The sequence below is a fragment of the Octodon degus genome, unplaced genomic scaffold (assembly GCF_000260255.1).
Source record: "Octodon degus isolate 3935 unplaced genomic scaffold, OctDeg1.0 scaffold00134, whole genome shotgun sequence".
Classification (NCBI taxonomy): Eukaryota; Metazoa; Chordata; class Mammalia; order Rodentia; family Octodontidae; genus Octodon; species Octodon degus.
Window position 1 is genome coordinate 3,452,152 of NW_004524710.1, and position 13,842 is coordinate 3,465,993.

The 13,842-nt window shown below is 41.0% G+C and overlaps 1 protein-coding gene across 1 annotated transcript in view; it reads left to right on the forward strand.

Moving 5' to 3' along the window:
• Positions 1 to 13,842, forward strand: part of Virma (vir like m6A methyltransferase associated) — a 94,403-nt gene that overhangs the window by 58,225 nt on the left and 22,336 nt on the right. Inside the window, exons 12-16 of the mRNA XM_023701379.1 lie at positions 4,352 to 4,445; positions 4,573 to 5,117; positions 5,630 to 5,865; positions 6,480 to 6,732; positions 10,763 to 10,980. Of these exons, the coding sequence (XP_023557147.1) occupies positions 4,352 to 4,445; positions 4,573 to 5,117; positions 5,630 to 5,865; positions 6,480 to 6,732; positions 10,763 to 10,980 (1,346 nt within the window). The remainder of the gene's footprint in view (positions 1 to 4,351; positions 4,446 to 4,572; positions 5,118 to 5,629; positions 5,866 to 6,479; positions 6,733 to 10,762; positions 10,981 to 13,842) is intronic.

The window sequence follows — 13,842 nt, forward strand, 5'->3', positions numbered from 1 at the left end:
GCGGCCTCGGTCGTCTCACTCACTCGCTGGGCCTGCGCTCTGGGTCTGTGCAGGATCCCGCGACCCCGGTCATCTCACTCCGTATGATAATATGACGTATCATTTTCCTATTAAACCTTAGAAACAATTTTTGTGGAAATGTTTAGCTGAAATTTGATAGGACCAGTTCCAGATAATTGCAGCATAGGGGCTTGTTCTTGCTGTTGTTAATTTGGGAGCCTTACTTGAATTGAAATAATTCAGAAAAGTTATAATCAAGTTCTATAAAATTAATAATAGTACTGGTAAAATTCAAGTAATTTATAGTAATGAAATCAGTGGATTGTTTTTTCCTGTTGATTTTATTTTCCCTCTTGGTTGATCAGGGGTTTAATATAAGAATAAGGACTGAACGGGGGGTGGGGAAATAGCTCAGTGGAATAAGCGCAGGCAAGGGCCTGAGTTCAATCCCCGGTTCCGCAAAGAAAAAAAAAAAGGACTAAAGGGACTTAGATATGTGAAAGTTTTAAGGTGGAAGGGCAATATGAACTTTGAATTACTTCATGTAGCTCTGAGGGCGGGGGAGAAGGAGAGGGAGAGGGAACCACCCGTTGCTGTCCTGACCTATGCACAAAGTACTGTTTGGGTTTGTCTGCTTCAGATTCTTCTTTTTTTAATGTATTTGGTACAGGGTCTCACTATGCAGCTGGCACTTGTAGGGGTCCTCCCGTTTTCAGTCTCCCCAGCACTGGGATTACAGTCATAGACCTCCAAACCCTGGTCTCTGTGGCCTGCAGAGCTGCCTGGGGGCAGGGGCGGGGCTGGGCTGGCACTGCACTATCTGTGGTGCTGGGGACTGAACCTTGGTCCCTGTGCTTGCCTAAGCAGGAGCTTAGTCCATTGAGCTGTCTCGCTGTTTCTTTATTAATTTTTCTATCTCACTATTCTTTATTAATATTTCTGCTTTTGTCTTCTCTGTCACTGTATCTCCTAAGAGTACTTTGCCTCCTGTGATGCATTCATGATTTTCTTTCTTTCTTTTTTTTTTTTAGTAAAGGTCTACAGGTTCTCACTATGTAGATGGGACTCAGTGATCTGCTGGTGTTCAGCCTCTCAAAACGCTGAGATTACAGCATGCGTCTCCACACCCAGTCTCAATCACTGTCTCAGCACACCCCGAGGCAGTGCTGGCACAGCACGTCGGGGATCGAACCCCATCTGCTGGGTCTGCCTAAGCAGGCGCTTCAGTCTGCTGAGCTAAAAAACAAAACAAAACAAAACAAAAACAAAAAACCAATCTGCCGAGCTATTTGGCCGGTCCTCTGTTTTCTTAAGTCTTGGTTTTGATGATATCTGGAGCTTCTCATTGTATTGTCTTCTGTTTAGCAGGATAATAAATGTACTATGAATTTATAGATTCATGCATTTCAAATGTTTGTGCATGATAGATTAATAATAGAAATTCAACAAAAATCAAATGTTGTGAAAAAAATAGTAAGGAATGTAGTTCTAGAAATTTGTTTTCTAGAAAACTGAATTACTTGCTGTAAGTTTTGATTTTTGTATAAATCCTGACCTTTAAGCATGATTATCATTAAGTAGCTCTCATACCATGATGTATTAAAATCAGTTGATCCAAGACTGAATCTTCACTCTTTGGCTCCCTGTTCCTTTATATAGTTTGTAGTATCCCAAGAAAAAGTGAGAGGAAAAGATTGCCTAAAGTGGAAATCATGAGATAGAAATTTACTTTTTAAAATTATACTTGGAAACTGGGATGGAGGATGGAGAAAAAGGATGGGAAAAGTAAAAAAAAAAAAAAAAAATCTATATATTTCTATATGTAGTTATACTACTAATTTCTCGTAGTTCATTTAAAAGGTTTGGGCTAGTGAGATAGCTTAGCAGTTAAATACCTGCCTAGGCAAGTGTGGGACTGGGGTTTGATCCCTAGCACCACAGGTCACGGTTTGATCCCCAGCACTACAGGTCACCACTGAGGCCAGGTGTGGTGGCACACACCTGTAATCCCAGCGCTGGGGAGGCTGAAAATAGGAGGATCACTATGAGTCTGAGCTGCATAGTGAGACCATGTACCAAATACATAAAAATAAATAAAGGTTTGTGCTATATTTTTGGACAATTACATGCTGATATCTTGTACTTTGAGTAACTAAAGACAATACAGTGTGTTAATTAACATTGTTACCCTCTTTAACAAAAAAGATTATACTTGGAAGCTTAGAAGTTGGTGTAGGAACCTTTTTAATGTTATTTCTTCACACATTTTTAAAATGTTTATGATGCTCAGTGTGGAAGTTATGACAGTGTAACGTTACACTTAGTTGTCTTAGTTGTCAGGATCCGTAACATAGGCAGATGCCAAGGACACAAGGCCGGTGGTTTTCGTTTTCCTCTACCCAGGCTGCTATTTTTTTTTTTTTTTTTTTTGCGGAACCGGGGATTGAACTCTGGCCCTTGCGCTTGCCAGGGAAGCACTTATTCCACTGAGCCATCTCCCCGGCCCCCCAGGCTGCTATTGATATTGGCATTTTAAAAGTGTAGCTATATATGTAGTCGAAAAGCTTTCCATGTTGTTTCCTCGGTTTTGAAAGGGGCTTTGCACCATACAGCTCTTAAACACACAATCTTTGCTCCCCTTTTAGGAGACATGTATAAATAGGTATAAAGAAAGGAGTTAAACTCAGTAGAGTCTCATTTCTGTATATTAGCTTTGTGTTAATACTTTATATTGTTTGTACACTACAATTTTTATGTCGTGTGTCACAGGTTAACATTTGCAAAAGAGAATAATTTTGATAAACTTCTTTAGCTTTATGCCTTGTTTTAAACATACTGTACAAAGTGGATGGGGATTTAGCTCAGCAGTAGAATGCTTGCCTAGCAAGCTGGAAGCCCTGGGTTCAGTCCTTGGCACCAAAAACAAAGAAAAACAAACAAAAAGAGACTTCCCCTAAAGTGCCTGCAAGCAGGTGCAAGGGGCCAGGGGTTCGATCTCAGAGCCTGCTGTGTCAGCCCCGCCCCTGGGATGTGTTGAGACTGGGCATGGTGGCACATGCCTGTAATTCCAGCTCTTGGGGGGCTGTAAACAGGAGAATCACTACGAGTCCGATCTAGTAGTGAGACCCTAAACACCCTGTAGACCCTTCTCTAAAAAATACAAAAAAAAAAAAAAAAAAAAAAAAAAAAAAAAAGACCTGCCCTAAAAATAATTGAGCTGGGGAGATAGCTCAGTGGAATAAGTGCTTTCCTGGCAAGCACAAGGGCCTGTTCAATCCCCAGTTCTGGGAAAAAACAAAAACAAAAACAAAAACAAAAAACAATTGAACCAAAAAAAATACAGTAGAATCAAAAAAGACCAAAAACAAACAAGGCAGATATACTATACACAAATAAATATAAATACTTAAAACTTACTCTCCTTTACCCCCTTCCCCTTCTCTTCCCACTCTCATCCCTCTCCTTTCCCTTCCCCCTCCCTTCTCTCTCCCTTCCTTTCCCCTTCCCTTCCTTCTTGTTCCCCTCCCACTTCCTCTTTTTCTTCCCCTCCCCCTCCCTCCTCCCTTTCTCTTCTTCCCCTTCTCTGCCTTTTCCTCCTCTCCCCTCTTCCTTCTCGTCTTTCCCTTCCTTCCCCTTTCACCTTTCTCCTCTTCTTCCCCTCCCCTTCCCCCTTTTCTTTCCCTCCCTTCCCCCTTTCTCCTCTTCTTCCCCTCCCCTTCCCCCTTTTCTTCCCCTCTCTTCCCCCTTTCTCCTCTTCTTCCCTACACCTTCCCCCTTTTCTATCCTCCCTTCCCCCTTTTGCCTCTTCCCCTCCCGTGCCCCTCCCCTCTCCCTTCTCCTTTCCTCTTTCCCTTCCCTCCTCCCTTTCCCTCTCCTCCCTTCTCCCTTTCCCCTCCCTTCCTCTCCCCAACCCTTCTCCCTTTCTCCTGCCCTGCCCTCCCCTCCCCTTCCCAAGATTGAACTCAAGGCCTTGCATATGCATGCTAAAGAGGTCCTTGCCTTGCACTTTCTTTTTTTCTTTTAATTTTTAGGTAAGGATCTACAGGGTGTTCAGGGTCTCACTACTAGATCAGACTCAGTGATCTGCCAGTTTACAGCCTTCTAAGAGCTGGGATTACAGGCGCAGACCACCATGCCCATTCTCAGTTGCCATCTCAGTGCACCCCAGGGGCGGGGCCTGCATGGCAGACACTGGATTGAACCCCTGGCCCCTGAGCCTGCTTGCAGGCACTTTAATCCGCTGAGCTATTTGGCCGGCCCTTGCACATACATTTTTAATGCCATGTTTGCAAGTTTCTTTTGATCTGATGGCTACCAAGAAGTTCAACTCTGTTCACTTTTATTTTTAAAGAATATTGATAACTTGATGACCCCAGAAGGAGTTGGCCTTACCACTGCCTTACGTGTTCTCTGTAATGTGGCATGCCCACCTCCTCCTGTTGAAGGTACTGTGACAATTAAAAATTACTATACTTTAAACATAGTACAAATACCATTTATTGAATATTCAAAATTCTTAACTGATTAACATGTAAGTAATGAGGTTTTTCTTCCTCCTTATCTTATATAAAGGTCAACAGAAAGACCTGAAATGGAATCTTGCGGTTATTCAGCTTTTTTCTGCTGAAGGAATGGACACCTTCATTCGGGTTCTGCAGAAGTTGAACAGTATTTTGACTCAGCCCTGGAGGCTCCATGTCAACATGGGGACCACTCTTCACAGAGTTACTACCATTTCAATGGCTCGCTGCACGCTCGCACTTCTTAAAACGATGCTAATGGAACTCCTGAGAGGCGGCTCCTTTGAGTTTAAGGACATGCGTGTTCCTTCAGCACTTGTCACGCTCCACATGCTCCTCTGCTCTATCCCCCTTTCAGGTCGTTTGGATAGCGATGAACAGAGAATTCAGAATGACATCATTGATATCTTACTGACTTTCACACAAGGAGTTAATGAAAAACTCACAATGTCAGAAGAGACTCTGGCCAATAATACTTGGTCTTTAATGTTAAAAGAAGTTCTTTCTTCCATCTTGAAGGTTCCCGAAGGATTTTTTTCTGGACTCATACTCCTTTCAGAGCTGCTGCCTCTTCCTTTGCCCATGCAAACGACTCAGGTATCACTTTCATATAACATGCATCTTATGAATGACTGCAGTAACACTTTTCATAAAGCCAATGATTTTTGTTAAAAACAAAACCCTCATTCCTTTCCCCCATCAAAAGACATAAAATAACTGGATAAGGGCAAGATAAAACTGAAACAAGTTGGTCATTGAGGCAATATGAGGGTAATACGTTAAATAAATTTTTGTTAAAGTGAGTTTTATTATGCTGTTATGTATACTTGAACTTATATTTTTCTGTTATTTTAATCCCTCATCATGTGTTAGATTTTGCCAATAACTAGGTTGCTTCACCAGTGTACCTTGCTCGACTGACTGCTAAACCAAGAATAAGATTTTTTAGACTCATTGAACTCAGCCAAATGTGTAATTGTATAGTAGAAGATTACATGTTTTAAGCATGCAGTAACTATGTTCTTTTATAACAGTTCTTCCTGAATAGCTTTTGTGACTTTAAATAAATACTAAAAATCTATGTACACAACATTATACTTTTTTAACAGGTTATTGAGCCACATGATATATCAGTGGCACTCAACACCCGAAAATTGTGGAGCATGCACCTTCATGTTCAAGCAAAGTTGCTCCAAGAGATAGTTCGCTCTTTCTCTGGCACAGCCTGCCAGCCCATTCAGCATATGTTACGGCGTATTTGTGTTCAATTGTGTGACCTTGCCTCACCAACTGCACTTCTGATTATGAGAACTGTGTTGGATTTGATTGTAGAAGACTTGCAAAGGTATTTTCATTTTGCATTTAGAATTTTTTCCTGAAGTTATTCTTGACATGGATACAATTTTTTTTGCTTAAGAGCTTGGAAAGCCGGGTTTAGAAAACACATTTACATATAAATATACACATGCATACACGTATGTATTAATGAATATATGTAAATTACTGTTAATTAGAAAGCTTTATTTCATCATTTTATGTGCCAGATACCTTGAAGGTTTAGAATTTGGACTTCTGAAAGGTGAACTATAAAGAAGTACTTGGATTTAAGAAAACATTCTTAAAAATCTGAATTTATGGAATAGTAATTGTAAAATTTCAGAAAAATTGTCATTCAAAGAATGAAATGTTTTATGGAAAATTTGTGTAATGTGTTTAGTAAAATAAATTAGTTTAATAATTCCATTAAAATTAAGAACCTTAAGCTGGGCATGGTGGTGCATGCCTGTAATCCTAACACTTGGGAAGCGGAGGCAGGAGGATTGCCATGAGTTTGAGGCGAGCCTGGGCTACGTAGTGAGTTCAGTGCCAGCCTGAACTACACAGTGAGACCCTGTCTCAAATAAAAAAGCAAGAAAAAAACAAGAACTTTGTTTACTAAATGTACTGATTTTATTTCAGCACTTCAGAAGATAAAGAAAAACAGTATACTAGCCAGACCACCAGGTTGCTTGCTCTTCTTGATGCTCTGGTTTCACACAAAGCTTGTAAATTAGCTATTTTACATCTAATTAATGGAACTATTAAAGGTGATGAAAGATATGCGGAGATATTCCAAGATCTTTTAGCTTTGGTGCGGTCTCCTGGAGACAGTGTTATTCGCCAGCAGTGTGTTGAATACATCACATCCATTTTGCAGTCTCTCTGTGATCAGGTATTTACATTTTATAAAGTCACTGTGTTTTTGTGTGTACTTGAAAGCCTCTCTCAGTGTAAATCTCAGCTGTGAGCAGAAAGCTCTCATTATGTTTTATTGTGTGTATAGGAAGATAAATTTGACAAGTGAAGGAACAGTAAAATGTTTTGATTCTTCAAAGCATATTTTGGGCCTGGGGATATAGCTTAGCGGCCTGGCAAGTGCAAGGTCCTGAGTTCTATCCCTGGTACAAAAAAAAACAAAAAAACAAAAACAAAACCAGTATGCTTTGGGTCTGTATTTCTTGGTCTTTTAAGAAAAATTTTGGTACTAGAATTGAACCCCCTGCCCTTGCACTGAGCGGCAGTGAGCAGCGCTGAGCAATGCCCTGCAGTTTTGTTTTTTTTTTAATTAAATTTTGAGATAGGGTGTTACTAAGTTGCTAAATTGGCTAGGCTAGGAATTTGTGATCCTTCTGCCTCAGCATCCCAATGTGCTGGGATTATAGGACTACACCACCGTGCCTAGCAAGGGTTAGTATACAGTATTGTGGGTTTCTCTGAAGAGCTGTTATCTTCTTTGTAAGATTAGAACCTTGGGCAATTGCTTTATGTGCCACCTGATTTTTTGGTTTTTGGTCTTTTTGAGACAGGGTTTCACTATGTGCTCAGGTTGGCCTTGAGCTCACTTTGTAGCCCAAGCTTGTCTCAAACTTGCAACGATCCTCCTGCCTCAGCTTTCCTGTGCTGGGATTACCAGCATATGCCACCACACTCAGCGCCACTGACAGTTTTAAAAGTTGGTTAATGTCTACCATGTTAATTTTACTTCCAACTATATACCAAATTATTCTTGACTTGTATAGCTTTGTTACTGGTTGATTTAATGTGTCCTGTTGTACTGCTGTGGAAGGCATCAGAGGTAACAGGTTATAGTATATCAGACTACTATGCTTGTAGCACAGCTGTTGACCAACAGTGATATTTTTTTACTGCATGTCTGTATTATTGACTCCTAGTTTACATCTCAGGAGATAATGATAATTGTATCAGCTTTTAAGTGCATTCTAACTGGGATCTGTGGAGATTTCCATGCCCAGTGGTATTTTAACAGAATGCCTAACTGGTGTTCTCTCTCTCTCTCTCTCTCTCTCTCTCTCTCTCTTTCTCTCTCTGAACTGGGGATTGAACTCAGGCCTTCGCACTTGCCAGGGAAGTGCTTATTCTACTGAGCCATCTTCCTGGCCCCTGCTAACTGGTTATCTGATAGGACATTTTTCAGGGAGAATATTTTTAATAAAATTAATGGTTGGAAGACAGAAATCCAGTCTGGTTATATTTAAGACTAAAGTCAAGAACGTATATATTTTTATGTGATTTATTTTCATTAAAAGGATGTGGTACGGGGCCGGGAGATGGCTCAGTGGAATAAGCGTTTCCCTGGCAAGCGCAAGGGCCTGAGTTCAATCCCCGGTTCTGCCAAAAAAAAAGGATGTGGCAACTGGGTGTGGTGGTACATGCTTATAATCCATGCACTTTGGAGTTTGAGGCAGGAGGATCACTGAGTTTGAGGCCAGCCTGAACTACATAGGGAAACCCTGCCTCAGACCACAAAAAAGTAAAAGTAAACAAGGCAGAAAAGACTTTTGGGCCTGGTAAGAAGGATATTTTAAATCTACCTTGGGTTGTACACTTGATTAATACTTACTGAATAATCCATGTGGGGTTGCTTGATTGTGCTGACTGACACTGAGCGTTCCTTGACTTTGATCACACAGGCCTTATTCATGGCCTCATTTTGTATTTTCCTTCTGATTGAAATTTTTGTTTCATAGTTTCAGGCTGGGTTAAATACTGGTTTTAGTTTGTTGGAATTACAAAGGTGATGAAACACCCCAGAATCCTGCCTTGCACTCTGTTTTACTTCAGTGCAAAGAGCATTTGGGAGGCAGAGGCAGAGAGATCCCAAGGTGGAGCCCATCCTGGCCAGCTCAGTGCTGAGTCTGGAGGTGTAGCTCAGAGCTCAGTGAAAAACCCTGGGTTCAGCTCTCAATACAAAGAAAAAAAAGTAGTGGAAATTTTTATAGTTAATGTTAGTTAAACATGGTTTGCACTAGAAAACTTGTATTTCAAGAGTATATACTTTTTTTTTTTTGGTGGAACCAGGGATTAAGAGTATGTAAAAAATAGAGAGGAATATTTAATTGAAGACTATGTTTCATGTCATTTGCTCCCATCCTTCTCTTTTTGTGATGCTTAGAATTCCAATATTGCTAATGCTTTTTAAATTTTTGGTACTGAGAATTGAACTTAGGACCTTATTCTTATAGGCAGGTGCTGTGCTGCTGAGCAATATTCCTGGTCCAGCTGCGGAGATAGCTCAGTAGAATAAGCGCTTGCCTGGCAAGCACAAGGGCCTGAGTTTAATCCCCGGTTCCGCCAAAAATAAATAACTGAACAAAAATAACCTGGGGGCATATTCCCGGTCCAATGCTGTTATGCTTATTAAAGTTTGTTTTTGGGGCCGGGGACATGGCTCAGTGGAATAAGGTGCTTCCCTAGCAAGTGCAAGGGCCTGAGTTCAATCCCTGTTTCTGACCCCCCCCCCAAAAAATTAAATAAATAAATAAAATAAAGTTTATTTTTAATCCCCCCCCCCCAAAACCGGGGATTGAACACAGATCCTTGCGTTTGCCAGTCAAGCGCTTATCCTACTGAGCCTTCTCCCTGGCCCCTATTTTTAATTTTTATTTTTTAATTTTTTTTTTAATTTTTTGCGGAACTAGGGATTGAACTCAGACCCTTGCACTTGCCAGGGAAGCGCTTATTCCACTGAGCCATCTCCCTGGCCCCTTAAATTTTTTTTAACGTTTATTTTTAATGAATGATTTCCTTATATGCCAAAAGCTATCCAGATGAATGAGTAATACAGGGACTTGAAGTGTTTTAGTACCAAAGTGCTAGCTAGGGGTAGCCCTCCTGAACTCGTGCATGGTAGATACTGCTTCCATTTCCTAAAATACCTTTTCTTTAGCCATTTGAAAATAGAAATTTCCCTCTGTACAAAGAAGGAAAATATTTTTAAAAAGTTTTTTTTCAGTAAAAATTTTGTAAAGCATTTAAGTCTTCTTAAGATGTGTATCTTTAACTTGTATAAAAGGGCAAAAGAACTTTTTTTTTTGAGATAGGATCTCACTGTGTTGTTCAGGTTGGCTTTGAACTCACCATGTCATCCAGGCTGGCCTTGAAAGTGGGGCAGTCTTCCTGCCTCAGTATCTGGAGTGCTGGGCTTACAAGTGTGCGCCACACGCCCCGCACTTCTTTGTTCTTGATGTATTTGTAGTCATTACTAGGGATGTGGCCATAGAAATATTTTCATGACAAAATTAGTAAACATTAATTGGTGTATACTTTAGAAGTAACAGTTCTTTTTCTTTTTTCTTTTTTTCTTTTTGGTACTGGTGATTGAACTCATGACTTGTGCTCTCCCCAGCCCTGAAGTAACATCCCCCCCAGCCAAGTAACAGTTCTAAGTGGTGGTGGTAATCATTTTTTTTCTAGTTAATATTTTTATTGGTCCATGTTTACAGTACATAATGATCATAGTCCTTATGGGGAGTTGACACATGTACATAACACATCTTAATTCTTTTTTATACTGTTTTCCTTCTTCCTTCTCATTTTATTCTATTAAAAAATTTTATCTTTTTTTTTTTTTTTTTTGTAGTCTGCTCAGCCCGCCCTGCGGGTGGTGTTGGCATGACATGTGGTGCCCGGAATAGAATTGTGGTCCCTTTATTTTTCCTGGGCTTGCCTAAGCAGGCACTTTAGACCACTGAGCTGTCTCACTGGCCCTCTTTTTGAGACAGGGTTTCATTATGCAGTTCATGCTGGACTTAAACTTACTTTGTAGTGCAGGTTGGCCTTGAACTCATGGTGATGCTCCTGCGTCCGCTTCCTGACTGCTGGGATTACAGGGCTGCACCACCACGCTGGGGCTGATACTCATTTTAAAAATGTGCTTTTTCTCTGTTCTTTCTCCCCCACAGGACATTGCACTTATTTTGCCAACATCTTCTGAAGGTTCTATTTCTGAACTTGAGCAGCTTTCCAATTCTCTACCAAACAAAGAGTTAATGGCTTCAATCTGTGATTGTCTGTTGGCTACTTTAGCTAACTCTGAGAGCAGCTACAGCTGTTTACTGACGTGTGTTAGAACAATGATGTTTCTTGCAGAGCATGATTATGGATTGTTTCACTTAAAAAGGTAATGTTTTATCTAATTTTATAGACTATTAGTGTTAAGTTTTTGCTCTTCATCCCCCCCCCCTTCAGACTAATTCATGCCTATTGTAGGGGGTTGAAGATATGATTTCTTTGCTAAGGAAAATTTGTGTTTATGTTAGGAATTTTTTTTTTTAAATTGGTAAGAAATACTCCAACATTCTGAGTTTCTAATTTTTAAAGCTAATGTAAATCTTTGCATATAATTTTTTTCTTTTTGAGACAGAGTCTCACTATGCAGTTCAAGCTGGCCTTGCGCTCACTTTGTAGCCCAAGTTGGTTTGAACTCACAACGATCCTCCTGCCTCAGCCCCCAAGTGCTGCGATTATAGGTGTACGCCACCTGGCCCAGCTGCATATAATTTTTGTGTGAGCCTAAGTTTTTCGTTCAATAGATACCTCAGAGTGCAGTGATTATACCATATGTTAGATGTATTCTTTAAATTTTTTTTGGTGGAACTGGGGATTGAACTCAGGCCCTTGTGCTTGCCAGGGAAGTACTTATTCTACTGAGCCATCTCCCCAGCCCTAAGATGTATGTTTAACCTTATGCAAAACTCTCAAATTATTTTCCAGTTTGCATTCCTACCAGTAAGGCATGAGAGCTAGTTAGCTAGCTTGCTTGCTTGCTTGCTTGCTTCCCTCCCTCTCCCTCCCTCCCTCCCTCCTTCCTTCCCTCCCTCCCTTCCTTCCTTCTTCCTTTCTTTTTAGTTTTTTTGCATTTGGTGCAGGGTCTCACTATGCAGCTCAGATCCGTAATAATCCTCCTGTTTTTAGCCTCCCCAGTGTAGGGATTACAGGTGTGTGCCATCAGGCTTGGTCTCATTGGCAGGCTCAGCATGCCCAGTGATGGGGATGGTGCAACATGTGGTGCAGGGGATCAAACCCTGGTCCCTGCACTTGCCTAAACAGGGGTGTACTCTGCTGATTTATCTTGCTGGCCCTGAGAGTTCCAGTTGTGCCTCATCCTAACTAGAACTTGGTGTTGCCAGGGTTTGGTTAATTTTGTTTTTATTTATTTATTTTTTTGTATTTTAGGGTGCACAGGGTGTTCAGGGTCTCACTACTAGATTGAACTCGTAGTGATCCTCCTGTTTTTAGCCTCCCCAGTGCTGGGATTACAGGTGTATGCCATCAGGCCTGGTCTCATTGACTGGCTCAGCACGCCCTGGGGATTGAATTCCTAGCCCCTGCATCTGCCTAAGCAGAAGCTTTAATCCACTCAACTACTGGGTCAGCCCTGTTTTTTTTTTTTTTTTTATCTTTTTGATACAGAGTCTTGCTGTGCAGTTCAGGCTGGCCCTGAGGTCACTTTGTAACCCAGGTTGGTTTCCAGCTCTCAACAGTCCTGCCTCAGGTCCCCACCTTCACGCCCATGTTGGAAATACTAGTGTGCACCACCATGCCTGGCTTGTTTTTATTTTTTGTAGAGTCTCACTATGCAGGTCAAACTCATAGTGATCCTGTTTTCAGACTCCCTGGCATGGGGTTATGGGTGTGCACACCACGCCTGGACCCTGTTCACTGGCTCAGCTTGCCTGGGGGTGGGTCTGGTAGGGCATGTGGTATGGGGGAACGAAGCTGGTCCCTCCACTTGCCTGAGCAGGCACTTTGTTGAGCTATCTTGCTGGCCCTCTTGTTTTTATTTTTTTAAGACAAGGTATGCTGGGAGACTGAGGCAGCACGATGGCCATGAATTCAAGGTCAACCTGGGCTACATAGTTCAAGGCCAGCCTGAACTGTACAGTGAGACCCTGTCTCAAAATAAAAAATAAAACAACAACAACAGGGGCTGGGGAGATAGCTCAGTGGAATAAACACTTCCCTGGCAAGCGCAGGGGCCTGAGTTCAATCCTCAGTTCCATCAAAAAAACCCCAAAAAACAAAAAAAACCAAGCTGTTGTTATGTTGCCCAAACTGGCCCTAATCTCCTTGGCTTACCAAGAATTTCCTCAGCCTGCTGAGTTACTGAGACTGGAGAACCTTTGCCACTGTGGCTAGCCTTGCTGGAGTTCTTGATTTTAGCTCTTCTGATATATACGTTGTAGGTCCCAGGTTTTGAAGAACATAGGGTTTATGGTGGCTAATAATTGGTATAGTCCAATTTTGAACCTGTTCTACAATGTTATCTTTATCTTTATTCTGTTTGTATTACCTTTTCATTTTATTATATTATGAAGTTCTGAAGAATCTTTTTTTTTTCCCCTTTTGTAACATTTTACCAGCTCTATGTGACATCTCAAAATCAAACAACATTCTCCAAACATAAGCACTGCATACTTGGTGTTAATATCTTAGTTATTTCTACTTTGGCTAATTATGTTATAGCTCAGGGGACATAGTTGAATATTAGAATAGTTTGCTCTTAATCATCTAGGAATGGTATAAATGCTTACAGTCATTTTCCCAGGTCTATATAATATCAAGATTTTATTTTATTTTTTTTTTGGCGGTACCAGGGATTGAACTCAGGCCCTTACGCTTGCCAGAGAAGCGCTTATTCTACTGAGTCATCTCCCCAGCTGCAATATCAAGATTTTAGATGCATATTTGTTTGTATATTGAAATCTTTTCTCTGTTGGACTGGCATACTGGTCTGCAGGCCAAATCAGTCTGCTTCTGGTTTTATGTGTGGTGATAGCTTTTGGAGCACAGCCATCACTTAGGCTGCCTAAGACTGCTTCTCACCATATCAGCACAGTTAACTAACTAGTAGTGGTGACGGAGACTGCTGCCGGGTGTAAAAGACAGTTTTGTGTAGCCTGCAGAAACCTAAATGTTTTGCCATCTGATTTCTGATTCTTTTAACAAAGGAGTATGCTGACCTTTAGTTTTCTTTTCTTTT